This window comes from Acinonyx jubatus, chromosome B3 (genome assembly GCF_027475565.1).
Source record: "Acinonyx jubatus isolate Ajub_Pintada_27869175 chromosome B3, VMU_Ajub_asm_v1.0, whole genome shotgun sequence".
NCBI classification, from domain to species: Eukaryota; Metazoa; Chordata; class Mammalia; order Carnivora; family Felidae; genus Acinonyx; species Acinonyx jubatus.
In genome coordinates this window covers 27,347,756-27,366,771 of record NC_069386.1, presented here as the reverse complement: position 1 = coordinate 27,366,771, position 19,016 = coordinate 27,347,756, and the positions used below count along the sequence as shown (strand labels likewise).

The 19,016-nt window shown below is 37.4% G+C and overlaps 1 protein-coding gene across 8 annotated transcripts in view; it reads left to right on the top strand.

Moving 5' to 3' along the window:
• HERC2 (HECT and RLD domain containing E3 ubiquitin protein ligase 2) overlaps positions 1-19,016 on the top strand; it is a 264,682-nt gene that overhangs the window by 99,647 nt on the left and 146,019 nt on the right. For 7 of the 8 annotated variants that reach the window (XR_008299026.1, XM_053223673.1, XM_053223675.1 and 4 more), the window contains 7 exons: positions 1,413-1,591; positions 7,360-7,544; positions 8,780-8,935; positions 9,606-9,791; positions 16,031-16,201; positions 16,591-16,694; positions 17,989-18,166. Coding sequence is in view for 7 of the 8 variants with exons in the window: in XM_053223673.1 (XP_053079648.1) it covers positions 1,413-1,591; positions 7,360-7,544; positions 8,780-8,935; positions 9,606-9,791; positions 16,031-16,201; positions 16,591-16,694; positions 17,989-18,166 (1,159 nt within the window). In the remaining variant the exon portion in view is untranslated. The remainder of the gene's footprint in view (positions 1-1,412; positions 1,592-7,359; positions 7,545-8,779; positions 8,936-9,605; positions 9,792-16,030; positions 16,202-16,590; positions 16,695-17,988; positions 18,167-19,016) is intronic. The other variant, XM_053223676.1, reaches the window with a different exon arrangement.

Here is a 19,016-nt window from a genome sequence, read left to right as displayed (position 1 = left end):
AATGCTTGGTATATAGTAAGTCCTCAGGAATATTGGTTGTGTTTGGCAAAGATATCTTCTATTTTTGTTTTTTGCCTTTTTGTTTCTTTTTTTTTAAATAATAGCTTTATTGAGATCTAATTCACATACTATAAAATTCACTCTTTTACAGTGTATAATTCAGTGCAACCATCATCACCAGTGATTTCAGAACCTTTTCATTACTTCAAAAAGAAACTCTGTGTCCCTTAACAGTCACACCCCCTATTCCCTACTTGTCTCAACCATTGACAACTGCTAATCTCCTTTCTGTCTCCTGAAGAATTTCTAGCCCTTATTGTCTCAACCGTTGACAATTGCTAATCTACTTTCTGTCTCCTGAAGAATTTCTAGCTCTGGACATTTCATATAAATGGATTTATACAATACGTGACCTTTTGTGTCTGGCTTTTCACTTAGCCTAGTGTTTTCAGAGTTTATTCATGTCATACTTAATTTTTTAAAATTGCTAAATAATATTCCATTGTATGGCAAAGCACATTTTGTTTATACATTCATCAGCCAATGGACATTTAGTTGTTTCTATTTTTAAGTTATGAATAATGCTGTTACGAACATTTGTGTATAGGTTTTTGTTTGGACAGGCTTTTTTTTTTCTTATGGGTGTATGCCTAGGAGTGGATTTGTTTTGTTTTATAGTATCTCTGTGTTTATGTTTTGAAGAATGGCCAGATTTTTTTCTTAAGTGGCTGTGCCACTTTATATTCCCAGTAGCAATGTATGAGGGTTCTGATTTCTCTACATCCTTGTCAATGCTTGCTACTGTCCAACTTTTCTTTTATAGCTATCCTAACAGATGTGAATTTCCCTGATGACTAATGATGTCTAACATCTTTTCATATGCTTATGAGCCACTTATATATCATCTTTGAAGATACTTCTATTCAAATCCTTTGCTTATTTTTAAGTTGGTTATTTATTTTTTAATTGTTGAGTTGTAAGAATTCTTTTTGTATTCTGAACACATGTTTCTTATCAGATACATGACTTGGGAATATATCCTCTTATTCTTGAGTTCTTGCTTCATATTTGCAAAATAGATAGACTGTGTGTGTATGGGGCAGATCACATTAAGTATTTCTTAGATCCAGTAGCAGGAGAAAAGATTTTAGGGACTTTACAGAAGGAACCTGGAGAACGTCAGCAATGGCAGCCTGGGTAATAGATTTATAGGACAAATAGTCTGTTTAGAAACTGAGCACCTGAGCAGTGGGGTTTCCGACAGTGGATGTGGGCCAGTGTCACCAGGTGGTTTTGTGAGTTAGTGCACAGAAGCTGGGACATCTAGGCTGTGAGATCAGGGCTCAGCTCAGGGTGCATTCACACTTGGTACTAAGATAACTAGTAACCAGTTTCTGTTTTATGAATTACAGGATATGGAAGCCAAAAAAGAAGCACAGAAGGAAAAAGAAATTGATGAACAGGAAGCCAGTGCCTCGACATTTCATAGAAGTAGGACTCCATTGGATAAAGATCTTATTAATACTGGGATCTATGAATCTTCTGGAAAACAGTGTTTGCCTCTGGTTCAGCTCATACAACAGCTTCTTAGGTAAATAGTATTAGATATATTTTAACAGCAGGATTATTGGTTTTCATAGTAAGATAGTGAGATCTACCTAGCACTAGGGTCTGAAAATGTTTTGGCTGTTGAGGTATACTCTGAAAATTATGTAGAATAGGTTTTGGGGTAAAGAGCAGACTCTTAAGTTTTTATTTTAATTCTAGTTAGTAAACACACAGTGTTATATTAGCTTTAGGTATACAATATAGTAATTGAACAGTTTCATGTATCACCCTGTGCTCATTTTAAGTGCACTCCTTAATTTCTGTTGCCTAGTTAAGCCATCCTCCCACCCCCCTCCCATCTGGTAATCATCAGTTTGTTCTCTGTAATTAAGAGTCTGTTTCTTTGGTTTGTCTGTCTTTTTCCCCCCTTTACTCATTTGTTTTATTTCTTAAATTCCACATATGAGTGACATCATATGGTATTTGTCTTTCTCTGCTGACTTCTCTTAAGTACTTAGTATTATACTTTCTAGCTCTATCCATGTCATTGCAAATGACATGGTTTCATTTTTTATGGATGAATCATATTTCATTGTGTATACACACCACATCTTCTTTATCCATTCATCTATTGAGGGACACTCGGGCAGCTTCCCTTTGAATGAGTGTTTTTGTATTTGGGTAATACCCAGTAGGATGATTCCCGCATCATAAGGTAGTTCTGTTTTTAACTTTGAGGAACCTCCACACTGTTTTAAGAGCAGACATTAAATATAGATGAGGGGAGAGTTTGGAGTGTGTGAGGTAGAACTGGAGATTCTAAAGATTTTCAAACAAGAGAAAATTGGAGTGTACGATAAACAGGAAAAGATTCTTAGCCTCATTAGTAAGCAGTAGATGCAAACGAAAATCATTGTGGTAGAACTTTTTTTTTTTAAATTGGTTGTATCATTGCCTCATTGCATATGTCATAGAATTATATGTATTACTAAGACAACTTTTATTTTTTTATCTTTTTAATTAATTATTTAATATAATTTATTGTCAAGTTAGCTAACATACAGTATGTACACTGTGCTCTTGGCTTCAGGAGTAGATTCCCATGATTCATAGCTTACATACAACACCCAATGCTCATCCCAACAAGTGCCTTCCTTAGTGCCCATCACCCATTTTCCCCTCTCCCCCCACCCCCAATCAACCCTCAGTTCTCTGTATTTAAGAGTCTCTTATGGTTTGCCTTCCTTTCTGTTTGAAACAATTTTTTTCCCCTTCCTTCTCCCATGGTCTTCTGTTAAGTTTCTCAAATTCCATGTGAGTGAAAACATATGATATCTGTCTTTCTCTGACTGATTTATTTCACTTAGCATAATACCCTTGCAGTTCCATCCACGTTGTTACAAATGGCAAGATTTCATTGTTTCTCATTGCCAAGTAGTATTCCATTATATATATAAACCACATCTTCCTTATCCATTCATCTGTTGATGGACATTTGGGCTCTACCCACAATTTGGCTATTGTTGATAGTGCTGCTATAAACGTTGGGGTACCTGTGTCCCTATGAATCAGCCCTCCTGTATCCTTTGGATAAATTCCTAGTAGTGCTATTTCTGGGTAGTAGGGTAATTCTGTTTTTAATTTTTTGAGGAACCTCCACACTGTTTTCCAGAGTGGCTGCACTAGTTTGCATTCTTACCAACAATTGCAAGAGGGTTCCCTTTTCTCTGCATCTGTTGTTTCCTGAGTTAATTTTAATCATTCTGACTGGTGTGAAGTGGTATCTTGATGTGGTTTTGATTTGTATTTCCCTGATGATGAGCGATGTTGAGCATCTTTTCATGTCTCTGTTGGTCATCTGGATGCCTAAGACAACTTTTAATTAAAATATTTTTTTTTAAATCTTTTTATTTATTTTTGAGACAGAGAGAGACAGAGCATGAGTGGGGGAGGGACAGAGAGAGAGGGAGACACAGAATCCAAAGCAGGCTCCAGACTCTGAGCTGTCAGTACAGAGCCTGACATGGGGCTCGAACTTGTCAACCACGAGATCATGACCTGAGCCGAAGTTGGATTCTCAACCGACTAAGCCGCCTAGGCGCCCTGACAACTGTTAATTTAAATGCTGAAGTAAATAAAAGAATGGTGAGCATTATTTCTGAAGGCCCTATCTGGAGGAGGTAAGAATCAGTCAGAGTCAGAATATAAACAGGAACCTTGGGCTGAAGTGATCAGACACTGTTCCTGAAAAATGTCAGCCAACATTTCATTGTCATTCAAAAAGACCAAAAAAGCAAGGTGATTTTTGAAAGGTATTTGTTAGACAATGGAAAACTCTTGGCTCTTCTATTTAACAAAATTCTTTCCTGTGTAAACTTGGCTCCTGTTTTGTTTCATTTTCTATACATAGAGAAAGTATTCTAGAGTGTTGGCTCAGGTAGTAGCCAAGTTCAGAGAACAGGGGGCTCTGCATGTGTGTCCAGAAGAGTGGTGGGTGGTGTGCTGCTGGTGTGGGGGCAGCCTGCTGTCCATACCTGAAGCACCAGAATTTACTGGACACATTGGGAACTTTTAAGAGGAAGTTTTAGAGCTAGTTCTTTAAATAGATTATAGTAAATGCTAATTAAAAAAATTTTCCTATTTTTTTTTTAATCTGATGATTGTTTCTTTTGATCAGTATCTCATACATTCTGATCTTTAGTACAACAGATTGAAAGTGAATTAACTCAGTGTAGTTGGTGGTAGTGGAAAGACGCTGGGATTTATTCCTAGAAGATTTCACTTGTGACTGCTTGTATAAAATTGGCAAGTGAAACTCTCCCCAGTGTGGTAACTGGAAGAGTAATAACAGGAGCAGTGTTTATAGAGTTAAGGATCAAATGAGAAAATGGATGCTGAGTGCTTTGTAATTAAAAAATGAAGTTCTATGCAGAAGTTTTAAAGCATAAAGCATGTATTTTCTGAAACAATATTGAGTTCTTGAATGCCCTACCCTTTGCTGAGGAGGCTGTGTCAGGACTCCTGGTGTTTGTCAGAGAGTGAGTGTGTGTTCCCTGATCTCGGCCTATGGTAGGTTGCCCGGCCTGTTTATTCCCTTGGTGTGGAGAGACTTGTCTGTTTTACCCATCAATGCCTGTTACTGTACAGTCTGGAAGTCTCTTGCCATGTTTGACTGATTAGCACTTGGAATGTGTCCAGTGTAGCTGAGACACTAAAGTTTTATTTTTTATTAATTAAAATTCAGTTATTTTAATTGAATTATTAATTATTTATTAAAATTCATATTTAAAACCTTGGACTTGATTCAGTTGTTAGAAAACTTTTAAGTGTGTTTTTGAGTTTAAGTTTTATGTTGAAATAGTATTTTCAATATATTGGGATACTTTATTAATACTGGCTTTACATTTCTTTTTTTCTTTATTAATGTGACTGGCAGAACATTAAACATTTTTTTAAGTTTATTTGTTTATTTTGACAGAGTGAAAAAGAGCACAATCAGGCAAGGGGCAGAGAGAGAGGGAGAGAGAGGATACCAAGCAGGCTCCTCACTGTCAGCATAGAGCCCAATGCGGGGCTCAGTCTCACAAACTGTGAGATCATGACCTGAGTCGAAATCAAGGGTTCAGTGCTTAACTGACTGAGCTAGCCAGGTGCCCCAGTGACTGGCAGAACATTTTAAATGACATATGTGGCTTCCTGGCATTATGTTACTATTGGACAGCACTTTTTAGACCATCTCATAGGTTGTCTTCTGAACCTTTGGTAACACGGGGGAGCTGTCTCCACAGCAGTTTTATAATAATTATATACCTGCTTAAAAAACACAAAAACTGAACCCTGGAAGTAAACAACACTTCACAAAAGTTTTAGAATATAGAGAAAGGAAAATGTATCAACACCTTTCTCACTAACAAAGTGCCTACGATCCAGACTCTTTTCATAAATGTGGAAAGTGTACTTCTCTCATGTAGAGAGAGACTTTGATATTTAATTTTCTTACCTTAAGTGTGATTGAAGGTAGCTCAATGTGTTGACTTAGCTGATACAGTTGTTGAAAAATAGTCTAAAGATGGAAGAGATTGTAGGGATGTTTTGTATACTTTATTCCTTGGAAAACAGGTTAAAGTAATTGCAGTTTGCCAAGAATAAGTTGTGAAACAGATTTCAGAGTAATGCTTTAGTCTTACACTGGCAAGAAGCCACAGAAAAATATTTATATAAAATCAAGAGCTATGAAGATTTTTTAATTAGTGAACTCTACCAGAATTATACATTTTGATTATGGTTCAGGATTTTTTATTAAGGAAATAAGTTAACATTTATATTAGTGTCCTTTGCTCCTTCTTGTATAGCATGAAACCCAGATTTTTTCTACTGTCAAGGCAGGGTATCAGGTAGTAGAATAGAAAGGTGAGGTTGACTAGAGGCAAGACCCTGTGAGCACCTACCTTCATTTTGTGTGGATGGAGTATCCCTGTGCAGTAGCCAAGGGCTTCTTGCTGTTCTTTCTTAGCAACTTTTGGATGTGTGTTGGAGTTGTGCTGGAACTCCTCAAATGTTTCCTGCTCCTCTTCTTCCTCACAGTGCTGTTAGTTCCAGGAATGAATCATGGGGGCAAGTGCAACTGACAGGTTTTCCACAAACCTACTGTCAACGTTAGAAATCAAAGGAGTGGAATAGAATTCCTGTCTGTGGCCTGGTGTTATGCAGAGTTCCCAGACTTACCTGCTCAGTGGCAATGCCAGGTGTTGGCTGGCTGGCCCTCATCCGCCCTGAGATGGAGCTACTTTGACAGCAGCCCAGAGCAAGGCTCTGTTTTAGCTCTTTTCTTCCCCTGATTTATTCCTCTGTTCTTAGTACGGGGATCAGGCCTTGTTTGACTGGTGGTGGGACTGTCCCTGGGTGGCAGGGTCTTATCTGGTAGTCTATGTCTCCTCTAATCTACGTTCACACTCATACTGAACTTAATTTCCTCAAACATAAACAGAACATACTCTCCTTTTGAAGCTTCAGGGGCTGACTCAGCATTGCAGAATCTAGTACCAGCAGCCGGGCACTCTATCACCTACAGTGTCCATTCCTCTTCATTCTCTTGTCTTGACTTGACTCCCTGCCCTTGTTCCTTTGCAAGTTTCTTGTGGAGCCAGAACATTTTACTACTGTTCTAATTTTACTTTTGGGACCCATGTTTTTTTTTTTTTTTTCTTTTTCACCCTATTAACTGATGGTTTGTGGCTCAAGTTAGATCCCACTGCTCCTTTCTTTGCTGCTGTATTGTTTGAGCACCTGTTACTCTGACCTGGTCTGTTTGCACCCGCTTTGGTCTTCCTTCCTGTGCTTTCTGAGCCCTGTGTGCCCCCTGCATTGCCCACCTAGGTACTTAACTTGAGTAGGTCTCAAGGCAGATTTGTGAGGCAGATGCAGAAAGGCGAGTAAATCTTGTATTTAAGAATAGTGTCACATCTATATTTGAAATACAGCTTTGGACAAAAATAACGATACAGTTGTTTTTTTCCCCAAAGGTCTGTTTTCTATCATTTTGGATCATTCCACACAGCTCTTTAGAGCACATTTGTAAAGCAAAGGGCATCATTATATCTTTTACAACTTCTGTGCTTCTTTTCTCAGTTTTGACTGAGGTTGTGTTTACTGCCGACACACCTGACTCATATTTGGGGAAGGAAGCCCGCTACAGGTCACCTGGATGCATGATTATATTTCTGAGTTTAGTTTTTGTCGTGCTTTCTTAATACTTTTTTTTTTTAATAGACATAGCTTGTTAAATTTTGCAATCTTCTTTCCTCTGCATAGAAACATTGCTTCTCAGACAGTAGCCAGATTGAAAGATGTTGCCCGTCGGATTTCATCATGTCTAGACTTCGAGCAACATAGTCGTGAAAGAACTGCTTCATTGGATTTGTTGCTGCGCTTTCAGCGCCTACTTATCAGTAAACTTTATCCAGGAGAAAGTATTGGTCAGACCTCAGATATATGTAGTAAGTTGCTTAAAATTAAAATGTCTTATGTGTATTTTGGGCTTTTTAATTTAGGCCTATTCTACACTCCCAGATGAGTAGTTCTTATATTATTAAATGTGCCAATTTGGGGGGACTTCATTTTGTATCCACTTTTTTTGGGGACAAATATTAGACTCATCAATATTTTTTGTTTCCTCGTCTTAATATTTAAGTTCTTTGGACATCAAAAATAGTTTCCTTTATGTTCAAGTTAGTCTTAACAGACAATTTATCAGACTTACTCTACGTGTCTGTTATGGAGTGTTGGATACTAACATAATGTGGGAACAAAGTAGTGACATAGCATTTGTTGATTGCACTGGAAAACCAGGTGGGGAGTAATGCAAGGAATGAATCATCATTGGAGGAAGGCTGGGTCTCAGTTATAGCACTGGTTTATTAGCCGCTAGACATGGGACTAAGTCTGAGATTTACCAGGGGGCTGTAGGTTGCTCACCTGCGGAGCTGGGATAACATCTGAGGGTGCCTATGAGGATTAAAATAGGATGATATTTAAGCACTTAGTTCTGTGCATGACATAGATTAGAGTACTTTCCACAAGCTCAAAAGGTGGCTCTGTGTAAATTGGCTTTCTCTGTCAAGGATGGAAACGTCTGCTGCTGTTAATATTTTTATAGATGTTATATTCTAAAATATCTTAGTTGCTGAAAACTGAAAAGATTTATATATATTCTAAAATATCTTAGTTGCTGAAAAAATTAGGCATTTGTAGATAGAAAATTTCAGGTTGAAATAGGTGAACTTATAGTTCGAAAGAGACCTCTCAAAGACAAAATCATGAGGACTGAAAAGCTATTAAGAGCCTTGTAGGAAGAAAAGTTAAAGATTTTAGGAGATTGAAAAATGCCTAACTTTGTTTATTGGAAGTAATTTGCAAGTGTTAAGACTTGAAATTTGATAACATTTGTGTGTATTAGGTGTAAGGTTTTAAAACTCTATAAATTATGACTTTAGTATTTACATTAAGAAAATTTTCTAGGTATTATATAGTGCAGTGTATGAAAATTTACATAACCAAATTCACTGTTTCTCAAATTCTGTGACATAAAAACAACCAGGGAATATGGGTTAATTTTCTCCTTTGAGAAAATTGTTATACATAAAAGATGTATAGATGAGTGTGGAATCAATGCGATTTATTTATGAAGTAAATTTTAATGGTAAAAATGAAATTTTCTAAATCTTTCTTCAAGGTCCTGAGCTTATGGGTGTTGGTTCCTTGCTGAAGAAGTACACAGCCCTTTTGTGCACACACATTGGAGATATACTGCCTGTGGCAGCCAGCATTGCTTCCACCAGCTGGCGGCACTTTGCAGAGGTGGCCTGCATTGTGGAAGGGGACTTCACTGGTACCTTTTTTATATCCTACCTTCAGACATTTATTTATTTTCAGAGATAGATAAGACTTAAAATTTATCACTTCCTGATAAACCTGCATGCCTTTGCCCCATACATTTTCTAGTCATGTTGGCTTTTCTCCTTTTCTTTTTTTACTTGCTTGACAATTCTGTTGGTGTAGGAGTTGTGTCACTGTAAATGTAATTAGTGATTTAGAGTCATACAGCCATTATTAACATTTCAATAATGAGGTCATTGGGAATTGTCTAATTTTATTTCAGCCCCATAAAAATTAGTTGCGCCTTTCAGGACCTTAATAATTTCCAGTATTTCTTAATATGTTTTCAAGTTAGTTCTGTGACACTAGAGCATTCTTATTAAGTGCTTTTTTACTGAAAGTAAACTTAGTTGTAAACACTTAAGTTTTCTGAATAAAAGACAAGTTCACAGAAGTGTTGAAACACAGTGGTTTTGAAAAGTATTCTTGTAACTCAGAGGGTTCTGTTTGATACCTTTGTTTGTCTCTTTCAAAATGAAAGATAAAATAATCCTGTAGAAATATGCTTTCCTTATTTTGTGATTTATCAGAATTTGAACATAGAACAAGCTTAGAAAGTAGTTTTATAGGATATATGGTTTTATTTAAATCTTAATGCTGTTTTTTTTTCTTTTAAAATTTAGGTGTTCTCCTTCCAGAACTAGTAGTTTCTGTAGTGCTTCTGCTCAGTAAAAATGCTGGTCTCATGCAGGAGGCTGGAGCTGTCCCTCTGCTGGGTGGCCTGTTAGAACACCTGGATCGGTTCAATCACCTTGCACCGGGAAAGGAAAGGGACGATAATGAAGAGTTAGCCTGGCCTGGCATCATGGGTATGACATCTTAACTTCTAGAACTTCTGCTGAGGAAAGTTTGTCCTGATCTAACCTATTCTTGCCTTTTTATCCGAAAGGATACTTCACAAAGAGAAACCAATATTTGCCATTTTCACTGATGGGAGTATAAGTGGAGAATCAAGATAATCCAAATCAGAAGAGATTTAGATTATATATAAGAAAGGATTTTTCTGTTAATTGTTGTTACTTTCTGAATTGGACTATTTTAGAAAGTTCTGTAGAACCCTTTCTTGGGTGTTGTCTCCAGAAGGTACTGTTGCGGCGATTAGATATAGTCCAGCTTTGGAGGCTGACATCAATATGGGATGACTTTTTAAACTCATTTCTAACTGATGTTACTAAGTTGTGGAATTCCGATATTTAGCTGAGCACTTCCCTATATGTACTGTCTATAGTGCTTACCAAATTGGGATGGAACTTGTCTTCTCAAAGTTTTCAGCTTTGACATTTTTTAAGTGTATGTTACCGTACTGTGTATGGTTCTGACTTCCTGGACTCATAGAATTAAATTGAAGTTGTGGTCATTTGTATTTTGTAGGAAAGCTCAGGCAAGCTGGGCTTTTTTCCCCTTCCATTGTAGACTGTCATCTTCTAACATAGGAGTTTCAAATAAGAAGTAACAACTATCCTGAAGAAAATAACAATAGGATATGGAGCATAGTTTTTAATTTTTTTATATCACTAGTATTTTTAGCACCATTCATTGTATTTATGAAGTTAAACGTTATTTTTGTCTCTATAGTTAGTATGGTTGAAGGCATTTAATCTGATTAAGCAGTTCAAACTTACTCATTTAAAATCTTTTTTTATTATGAAATATAGCACATACTCAAAAGTACAGAAAACAGCTCTGTGACTGATCATAGAGAAAATCATTTGGGGCGCCTGGCTGGCTCTGTTGGTTAAGCGTCCGACTTCGCCTCAGGTCATGATTTCACGGTCCGTGAGTTTGAACCCTGCGTCCGGCTCTGTGCTGACAGCTCAGAGCCTGGAGTCTTCTTCAGATACTGTGTCTCCCTCTCTCTCTGCCCCTCCACCACTCTCTCTCAAAAATAAATAAACATTAAAAAAATTAAAAAAAAAAAAAGAAAATAACATCCATCCAGATTAAGAAATGGAATGGTGGCAGGAACATCCTAAACACTGCTTCTTGTCTCCTGAAAGATACCTCTCTCTGGTCTTGTGTGGTTGCTGCTCCTCTACTTCTCTTTATCATTTTATCAGACAGGCTTGTGCTCCTTAATAGTTTGTTTAAATATTCTTATGTCTGTTTCTTTTTTTAAATTTTTTTTAAAATTTATTTTGAGAGAGAGCAAGAGTGAGGGGGGAGTAGAGAGAGAGGGAGACCAAGAATCCCGAGCCCCAAGGGGGGCTCAGTCTCATGAGTTGTGAGATCATGACCTGAGTCAAAACCAGGAGTTGTGTGCTTAACCAACTGTGCCACCCAGGTGCTCCTCTTATGTCTGTTTCTTGCTGGAATTAATTATGCCTATTTCTTGTTGGTTTGTAGGGTATGCTTTAGTACAGAATGCCAGGTTTCCATAGTGGTTTTGCTGATTTTCATCTCCGTAGAGTGTGAGAGTTCTCACCATTCCACCCCTGTGCCAAGAGGTCACGTGTCATTTTTTCCCTAGGCATTTTGTCCATAGGATCATTGTACCAGCACTCTTGGGTGAAAGGAGTGTCCTTGGTCACTCTTCAGGAGTACCACTTTTGTCAAAATCAGTTGACTGTCTCTGCCTGTGTCTGTTTCTCATCTTGCAGCTTCCCTTTGTGACTTCTGCACTTGTTAGCACCTTCTGGTGCATTGTTGAATACAAATGGTGATACTGGGCAGCCTTGTCTTGTTTAGGAGCAAAAGAAAAGCTTTCCAAATTTCACACATGAAATATGAGGTTTGTTAAGGGATTTCTTTGTAGAAACCTTTTTTAAAAAAATTTTTTTAAGTTTATTTATTTTTTGAGAGACAGAGAGAGACAGAACATGAGCGGGGGAGGGGCAGAGAGAGAGGGAGACACAGAATCGGAAACAGGCTCCAGGCTCTGACCTGGCAGCACAGAGCCCGACGTGGGGCTGGAACTCGTGAACCGTGAGATCATGACCTGAGCCAAAGTTGGACGCTTAACCGACTGAGCCACCCAGGCGCCCTCTTTGTGGAAGCCTTTACATATTAAGGAAGTTTCCTTCTATTCTGCTTTGCAATTAAGTTTTAATTAATCTCAGTGATCATATAATTTTTCTTTTTTCTATTAATGTGTTAATTATTGATTTTTCAAAAGTTAAATCAGCCTTCTGCATCTGGAATAAAACTATCTTGATCGTATTATATTGGTCATATTAATATGTGTTGCTGGTCTTGATGTGTTTTGCTTTTTTCCAACAATTTTGCATCTGTGCTTGTGAATTGTAGTTTTCTTTTAATGCCCTATAAGTTGCTGATTATCACCCCTCCACTAACAAAGAGGCTGTAATTTAGGAACATGACAGCTTCCCATGCAATCTCTGTTAATCTTCTTTTTACAGTCTGTCAGCTGAGAATATTAGCTTGTTGGTAGAAACTATCTGAGGGATCCAGTAGTACAAAAACATAACAAGACATTTAAAGTTTTAGTAAGACAGGCTGTGCTAGTCTCTTAGAGTTACTTAGAGAATGTTCTTTCCTCTTCTTTTTTTTTTCCTCCCCAGAAGGGTATGTATAAGATTGGTAGAATTTGCCAGATAATCATCTTGATCTGTAGTGTTGTGAACAGTTTTTTTTTTTTTTGTTTTGTTTTGTTTTGTTTTTTTTGGTTTTGGGGGTGGTAAGGTAGAGTGGAAACCCAACTTTTTTTTTTTTTAACTATGGTGAAGTATACATAACATAAAATTTTCATTTTAACCATATTTAAGTTTTCCATTCTGTGGCATTAAGTACATTCACGTTATTGTCCAACCAACACCACCATCCAGTTTCAAAACCTTTCATCTCTCCTGAATTGAAACTCTGTACCCATTAAACATTAACTCTCCATTCTCCACTCCCTCTCACCCTTGACAACCACCATTCAACTTTCTGTTTCTGTGAATTTGACTACTCGAGGTAGGTCATGTAAGTGGAAGCATACAGTATTTGTTCTTTGGTAATTGTCTTACTCTATTTAGCATATCTTCAGGGTTCATCCATGTTATAGCATGTGTCAGAATTTCCTTCCTTTTTAAGGCTGAATAATGTTTAATAATATTGCAAACAAAATGGTTTATCCAGTCATCTCTTGATATACACTTTGGTGGTTTCCACCTTTTGGCTGATGTGACTAACGCTGTCATGAACATGGGTGTGCAAATGTCTGTTTGAAGCCCTGCTTTCACTTCCTTTGGGTTAGAGGCTAAAAGTGGGATTGCTGAGTCATATGGTAATTCTGTGTTTAACTTCCCACCATAATGTTTTCCATAGTGGCTGTTCCATTTTACATTCCCATAGGCAGAGTACAAGGAAGGGTTCTATTTTTTCACATCCTTGCCAACACTTGTTTTTTTCTGTTTTATTGATAACAGCCATCCTAATGGGACAGAGTGGTATTATAATGTAGTTTTGATTTGGTTTTCCTTAATGGTTAGTGATAATGTATGTCTGTTCTTGTGCTTATTGGCCATTTGCATATCTTTGGAGAAGTGTCTATTCAAGTGTTTTTCCTATTTTTGAATCAGGTTTTGTTATTGTTGCTATTGTTGAATTGTAGGAATTTGTTATGTATTCTGGATGTATATGATTTAGTTATATTTTCTCCTTATGTGTGGATTGCCTTTTCATTTTGTTGGTAGTGTCCAGCGATGTTTAATTTTGATTAAGTTCAACTTAACCTAGTTTTTCTTTTGTTGCCTATGCTTTTGGTGTCCTGTTCAAGAAATCATTGCCAAATTATATGTCATGAAGGATTCCTCCTGTTCTTTTCTAAGAGTTTGATATTTTATAGTTTTAGCTCTTCAAATCTTTGATCTGTTTTAAGTTTTGTATATGGTGTATAAGGTAAGGGTCCAACTTGATTTGTTTGCGATTGGATATTCAGTTTTCCTAGCACCACTTGTGGAAAAGATTGTCCTTCCCCCATTGAATGGTTGTGACACTCTGTCCAAAACATTTGACCATATATATGAGGATTTATTTCTGAGTTCTGTATTCTATTCCATTGATCCAGTTGTCTGTCTTTATGCTGGTGCTACTCTGGTCTTTATTATTTCTTTTCTTCTTTCTTAGGGTTTAATCTGATATTTTTTTAGCTTTTAAAGAAATGATGTTTGTTCATTGTGAAAACACAGATAAAAGTAGGGGAGAATAGGATAATGAACCTGGATTTACAAGTATTCACATTTCAGCTTCTCTTCCACTTAACTTAGTGATTGAATGATTGAATCATTTTAAAGCAGGTCTCTTTAAGACATTTTGACACACATTACCTGTTAATGATTAGAACTTTTTTTGGTAATAAAACCTTAATATCATTATTCTGTCTAAGATTAATAGTGATTCCTTAATGTTACATGCAGTCTATGTTCCATTTTCCTGGATTATCTAAAAAGGTCTTTTTATTAGTGGTTATTTTGAATCAGCATCTAAATACGTTTTGCATGTTATAGTTGGTTGGTATGCTTCCAGTCTCTTTTTCATTTAACAGTGTATCTCTAGGCCCTCCTCTTTGTCTCTGTGGTCATACACTTTATTTGTCAAAGAAGCAGGGAATTTGTTCTGGAGAATTTCATATTTTCTGAATTTGGTTGATTGCCCTCTCTTTTAGTCTAATATCTCTGTTACACTTTCTCTAAACAGTTGGTTATATGTATAGGGGTGATGAGGCTCGGATGCAGATTTGGATTCAGTTTTTGATAGAGTGTGTCTGAGGTCATGCTGTGTGTTTCTTGTTTCATTGGCTCTGAGGCCTGTGATTCTGTGTGACACCCACCTTCAGTTCTGTTCAGATGGACCAGGGAGTTCATATACAGTCTGTCTTCTATAAAATCCCCTAGCAACCTTGCCTTCATTTGTTTGGGTAGTACAAAGTACAATTTGTACAGGTAAGGACATGATCCTAGCTTGACTCCCCTCTTCAATCACCTCCCTATATCATTTTTCAGTGATACTGAGTTAATGTCCTAGCACTTTGAAAGGTGACCAGTGAGGCATTCTTCCTTCATCTTCCCCTTCATTCCTCCCCTCCTCCTCTGTTTTTATTTTATTTATTTATTTTTTATTTACTTATTGTTTTTGAGAGAGAGTGAGCCTGGGAGGGGCAGAAGGGGATGGAGAGTGAGAATTTAAGCAGGCTTCATGCCCAAAACAGACCCTGACTCAGGGCTCAGTCTTCTGATTGTGAGATCATGAGCTGAGCCGAAATCAAGAGTTGGACACTTAACTGACTGAGCCACCTAGGTGCCCCTTTTTAAAATTTTTGACTATCGTGAACTCTTAGAATTTTATTGATTTAATGTTTATTAACTTATTTACTTTTTTGCTTTTTTTCCCCCTACTATATATATTTAAAGGTATAAATGCCCTTAAACACATATTTAGCTCTAGAAGTGTGGATCTATAGTATTTTCATTACCATTCATTGTATTTTTTCTATAGACATTTTTTTCTGGGAAGTCAAATATGAATTTTTATTTTATTTTTGTTACCTATTTGTAATTTAACTGCATTGTAGTCAGTGCATATGCTCTGTAACTTTATTTCTTTGAAATTTTTGGGATTTGCTTTATTGCCTTATACATAGATTTGCTATTCATGCTGCTCATGTGATATTGTTTTTGTTTTGTTTTATAATCATTGCATGTTCTTTGTGCATTTATTTATTTTTTAATGTTTTTATTTATTTTTGAGACAGAGAGAGACAGAGCATGAGCAGGGGAGGGGCAGAGAGAGAGGGAGACACAGAATCTGAAGCAGGCTGCAGGCTCTGTGCTGTCAGCTCAGAGCCCGACGCGGGGGTCGAACTCACAGACTGTGAGATCATGACCTGAGCTGAAGTCGGACGCTCAACCAACTGTGCCAGCCAGGCGCCCCAAATCATTGCATATTCTTAGTGAATTTTTGTTTGTGGTATTAGTTACAACGAGAGATATGTTAATCTCCTATTGTGATTATGGATTTGTCTATTTCCCTTTATAGTTTTTGCATGATTTGTTCTATTGCTTTATCTCTTGATCTATTGATTGATTGATTTTGGTTTCTGTATATGCAGAATCATTTTTTACAGGTCAGAACTGTAGAAATAATGAGGAGGTGACACAGATACGCAAAGCTGATTTGGAGAACCACAATAAAGATGGAGGCTTCTGGACTGTGATTGATGGGAAAGTATATGATATAAAGGACTTCCAGACACAGTCATTAACAGGAAATAGTATTCTTGGTAAGGCCTCACTTTCTACTTCATGGTGAAAAGTTACAGCATGTGCCATTTTGAGCAGAGTATTTGGCTTTTAAGCGATCAGTTGAGTATATTGCTCCACCCCCCATGTTTTAATCTACTGGTGACTTTGGTGTGCGGCCTATCAGCGAATTCAAACAGGTTTGAAGAATTCCTTATCATTTTGTATTTGTTTCAACACCTGTTGAAACTTGTTTCAAATCCTGAGTTGGCGCAGGCAGCTCTGGGAGGGGATGAAAGATCATTATTATACTTTGGTAACCCTCACACTGGAGTCACCTGCCTGATCTATTTCCTACTTGACATTTCTACTATTGGTGTGTAAGCAAATTGTATTGGAATAATGTTGCTTTTGTTTTTTTTTATTTTAGCTCAGTTTGCAGGGGAAGACCCAGTGGTAGCTTTGGAAGCTGCTTTGCAGTTTGAAGACACCCGGGAATCAATGCATGCCTTCTGTGTTGGCCAGTATCTGGAGGTGAGGCTGTGTGCGTGGGCATCATGGTGAACGTCAGGGGAGACCTCCTCTGTATATTTGTGATAGGTGGTTTTTACCTTGAAGTATTATTGATAATGGGGCCTTTCGGTGGAGGTGCGTGTCATTAAGTGATACATATGAAGATCCTTTAGAAGTTTTTTCATAAATGAATTTATTTACACTTATTCGTGTTAAGATTTATGAAGTATTGGTCTTGAAAAATTATTGTAAAAGTTGTTAATTTGTAACACATGTAGACATTTTTCCACACACAAAAAGGGGTTAACCTTTGGCCTTTACAGTTTTATTGTAAGCTTATGTAGAAATTTGAAGTGGCTTACTATCTTGAGATATATATTTTTGGGGGAAGAATTATCTAGTAGCATAATTCTTTAGAATAGAAGTATGTCCTACCTATGCATGAGCTTTGGAGTTTATATGTTGGGATTGGTTTTCCAGGTATAGATCCATAAGTAATAAAATTTATTAAATGCCACATAGGTAAGACTTAAAGCATTGCATAGGGAGAGATTGACTTTGCTTGTAAATTATCTAATAAGACTGGCAAAGTTTTTTTTCATTTGATCTCTTTTCTAACTGGTTTCTTTTTGTTAACATAAATTTATACCTCCACATATTGTGGTCCTAGTTCACTACTCACAGCAGTCCTTTCATATTTTTGGGTTTTTGGGGGTGTTATTTATGCATGTAACAATTCAGTATATTTTCTGAAGTATACAGTCAATCTGTAAACTTCTATTTGATTCTTTAAGGAATTATCTAGTTTACCTGTTGTTTTTTAAATTTTTTAAAAAGTTTAGTGTGTGTGTGTGTGTGTGTGTGTGTGTGTGTGTGTATGTGTGTGTGAGAGAGAGGAAGGGGGAGAGAGAGAGAGAGAGAAACAAGGGAGGAACAGAGAGAAAGGGAGAGAGAGGATCCCAAACAGGCTCTGCACTGTCTGTGCAGAGACCCAGGTAGGGCTCGAACTCACAAACCGCGAGATCTTGACCCAAGCCGAATCAAGAGTTGGACACCCAACTGATTGAGCTACCCAAGAGCCCTTCTAGTTTACCTGTTTATCTGAGCTTTGGTTTTACCACCAGTAGATCTGTGTGTTTACCGTTTGCTCTGTAGGGTGTGCCTACAGCACACAGCATGTATAGCAGCATAATAGGATGTAGGAAAAGGGTATCCAGAGCATCTGCTTCTCTTCCTCATGGAACTTTGTCTTGTTTAGGGACATAAGCTGTTGCTCTTTTGGTTTTTATGTTTTCAATTAACCCTGTTTTCTCAGACTGATGATGAAATTTATCTTTCCAAGCCTGACCAAGAAGTTGTTACCATACCAGATCTGGGAAGTCTCTCTTCACCTCTGATAGACACAGAAAGGAATCTGGGCCTACTTCTCGGATTACATGCTTCCTATTTAGCTATGAGCACACCACTGTCTCCGGTTGAGATCGAATGTGCCAGTAAGAAAAATTTGCTTTCTGCTAACAGATTAGAAGGTTATTTTAGCTGAGTCTTACGTGCTATTTAGAATAGGAGAAGAATCAACACAGTTGTTGGTGAGTAAAAATAAGGATCGTGGGACTATGACACTAAACCAACGAAATAGAAATAGTTGTGAATGGCTTTCATTTGCTCTCATGACCTGTGGCAGCAGAGGAAGCTAACAGGTGCATGGAAATATCAGTCCTATGCGTGCTCTCACTTTTGCTTCCTGTAACAGATGGGTTCAACTTGGCTGTCGTCTCCATGTGACATGGATTGGCTGTTCCTATTGGGGATAATATTCTTTTTGAGGATTGTGTTTTTACTAGACCCAAATACCTTTTGGGATTGCGACCTTTTTAATGACCTAAAGTAATAAAATTTCACTATATTCCATAAGATGGATTTAAAGTTTTGTTTACATATTCCTACATTTCTCTGTCTGCCAACCATCCAGCAAGCATTTACTGAGTAAATACTCAGTATGAGTTACCATGCTAGGTGCTCAATGCATTAAGTGTGCATTAGACACTTTTCTGCTTTTAGGTGCTTTTTGTGTGATGATGAGCCAGACATTATAATAGAGCAGTACACAGGGTAGAAGAGCATGAAATGGAGACATTTGTAATTTGTTCTGATGGGGAAGAAACCCCATCAGAGGTGAAGGAGTAAGGACATTGGAGTCCCAGAAAAGTGAGTGTGTGAATCTTCTGGGCAGAAATACAGGTGTGTGAGGAGCATTTGTTAAGAAAGGTAGGGCTTCCTGTTGCTTGTGTATGTGTACTGTCAGGAGAGAATGCTAGTGGGCAAGGATGGTCAATGTACTTG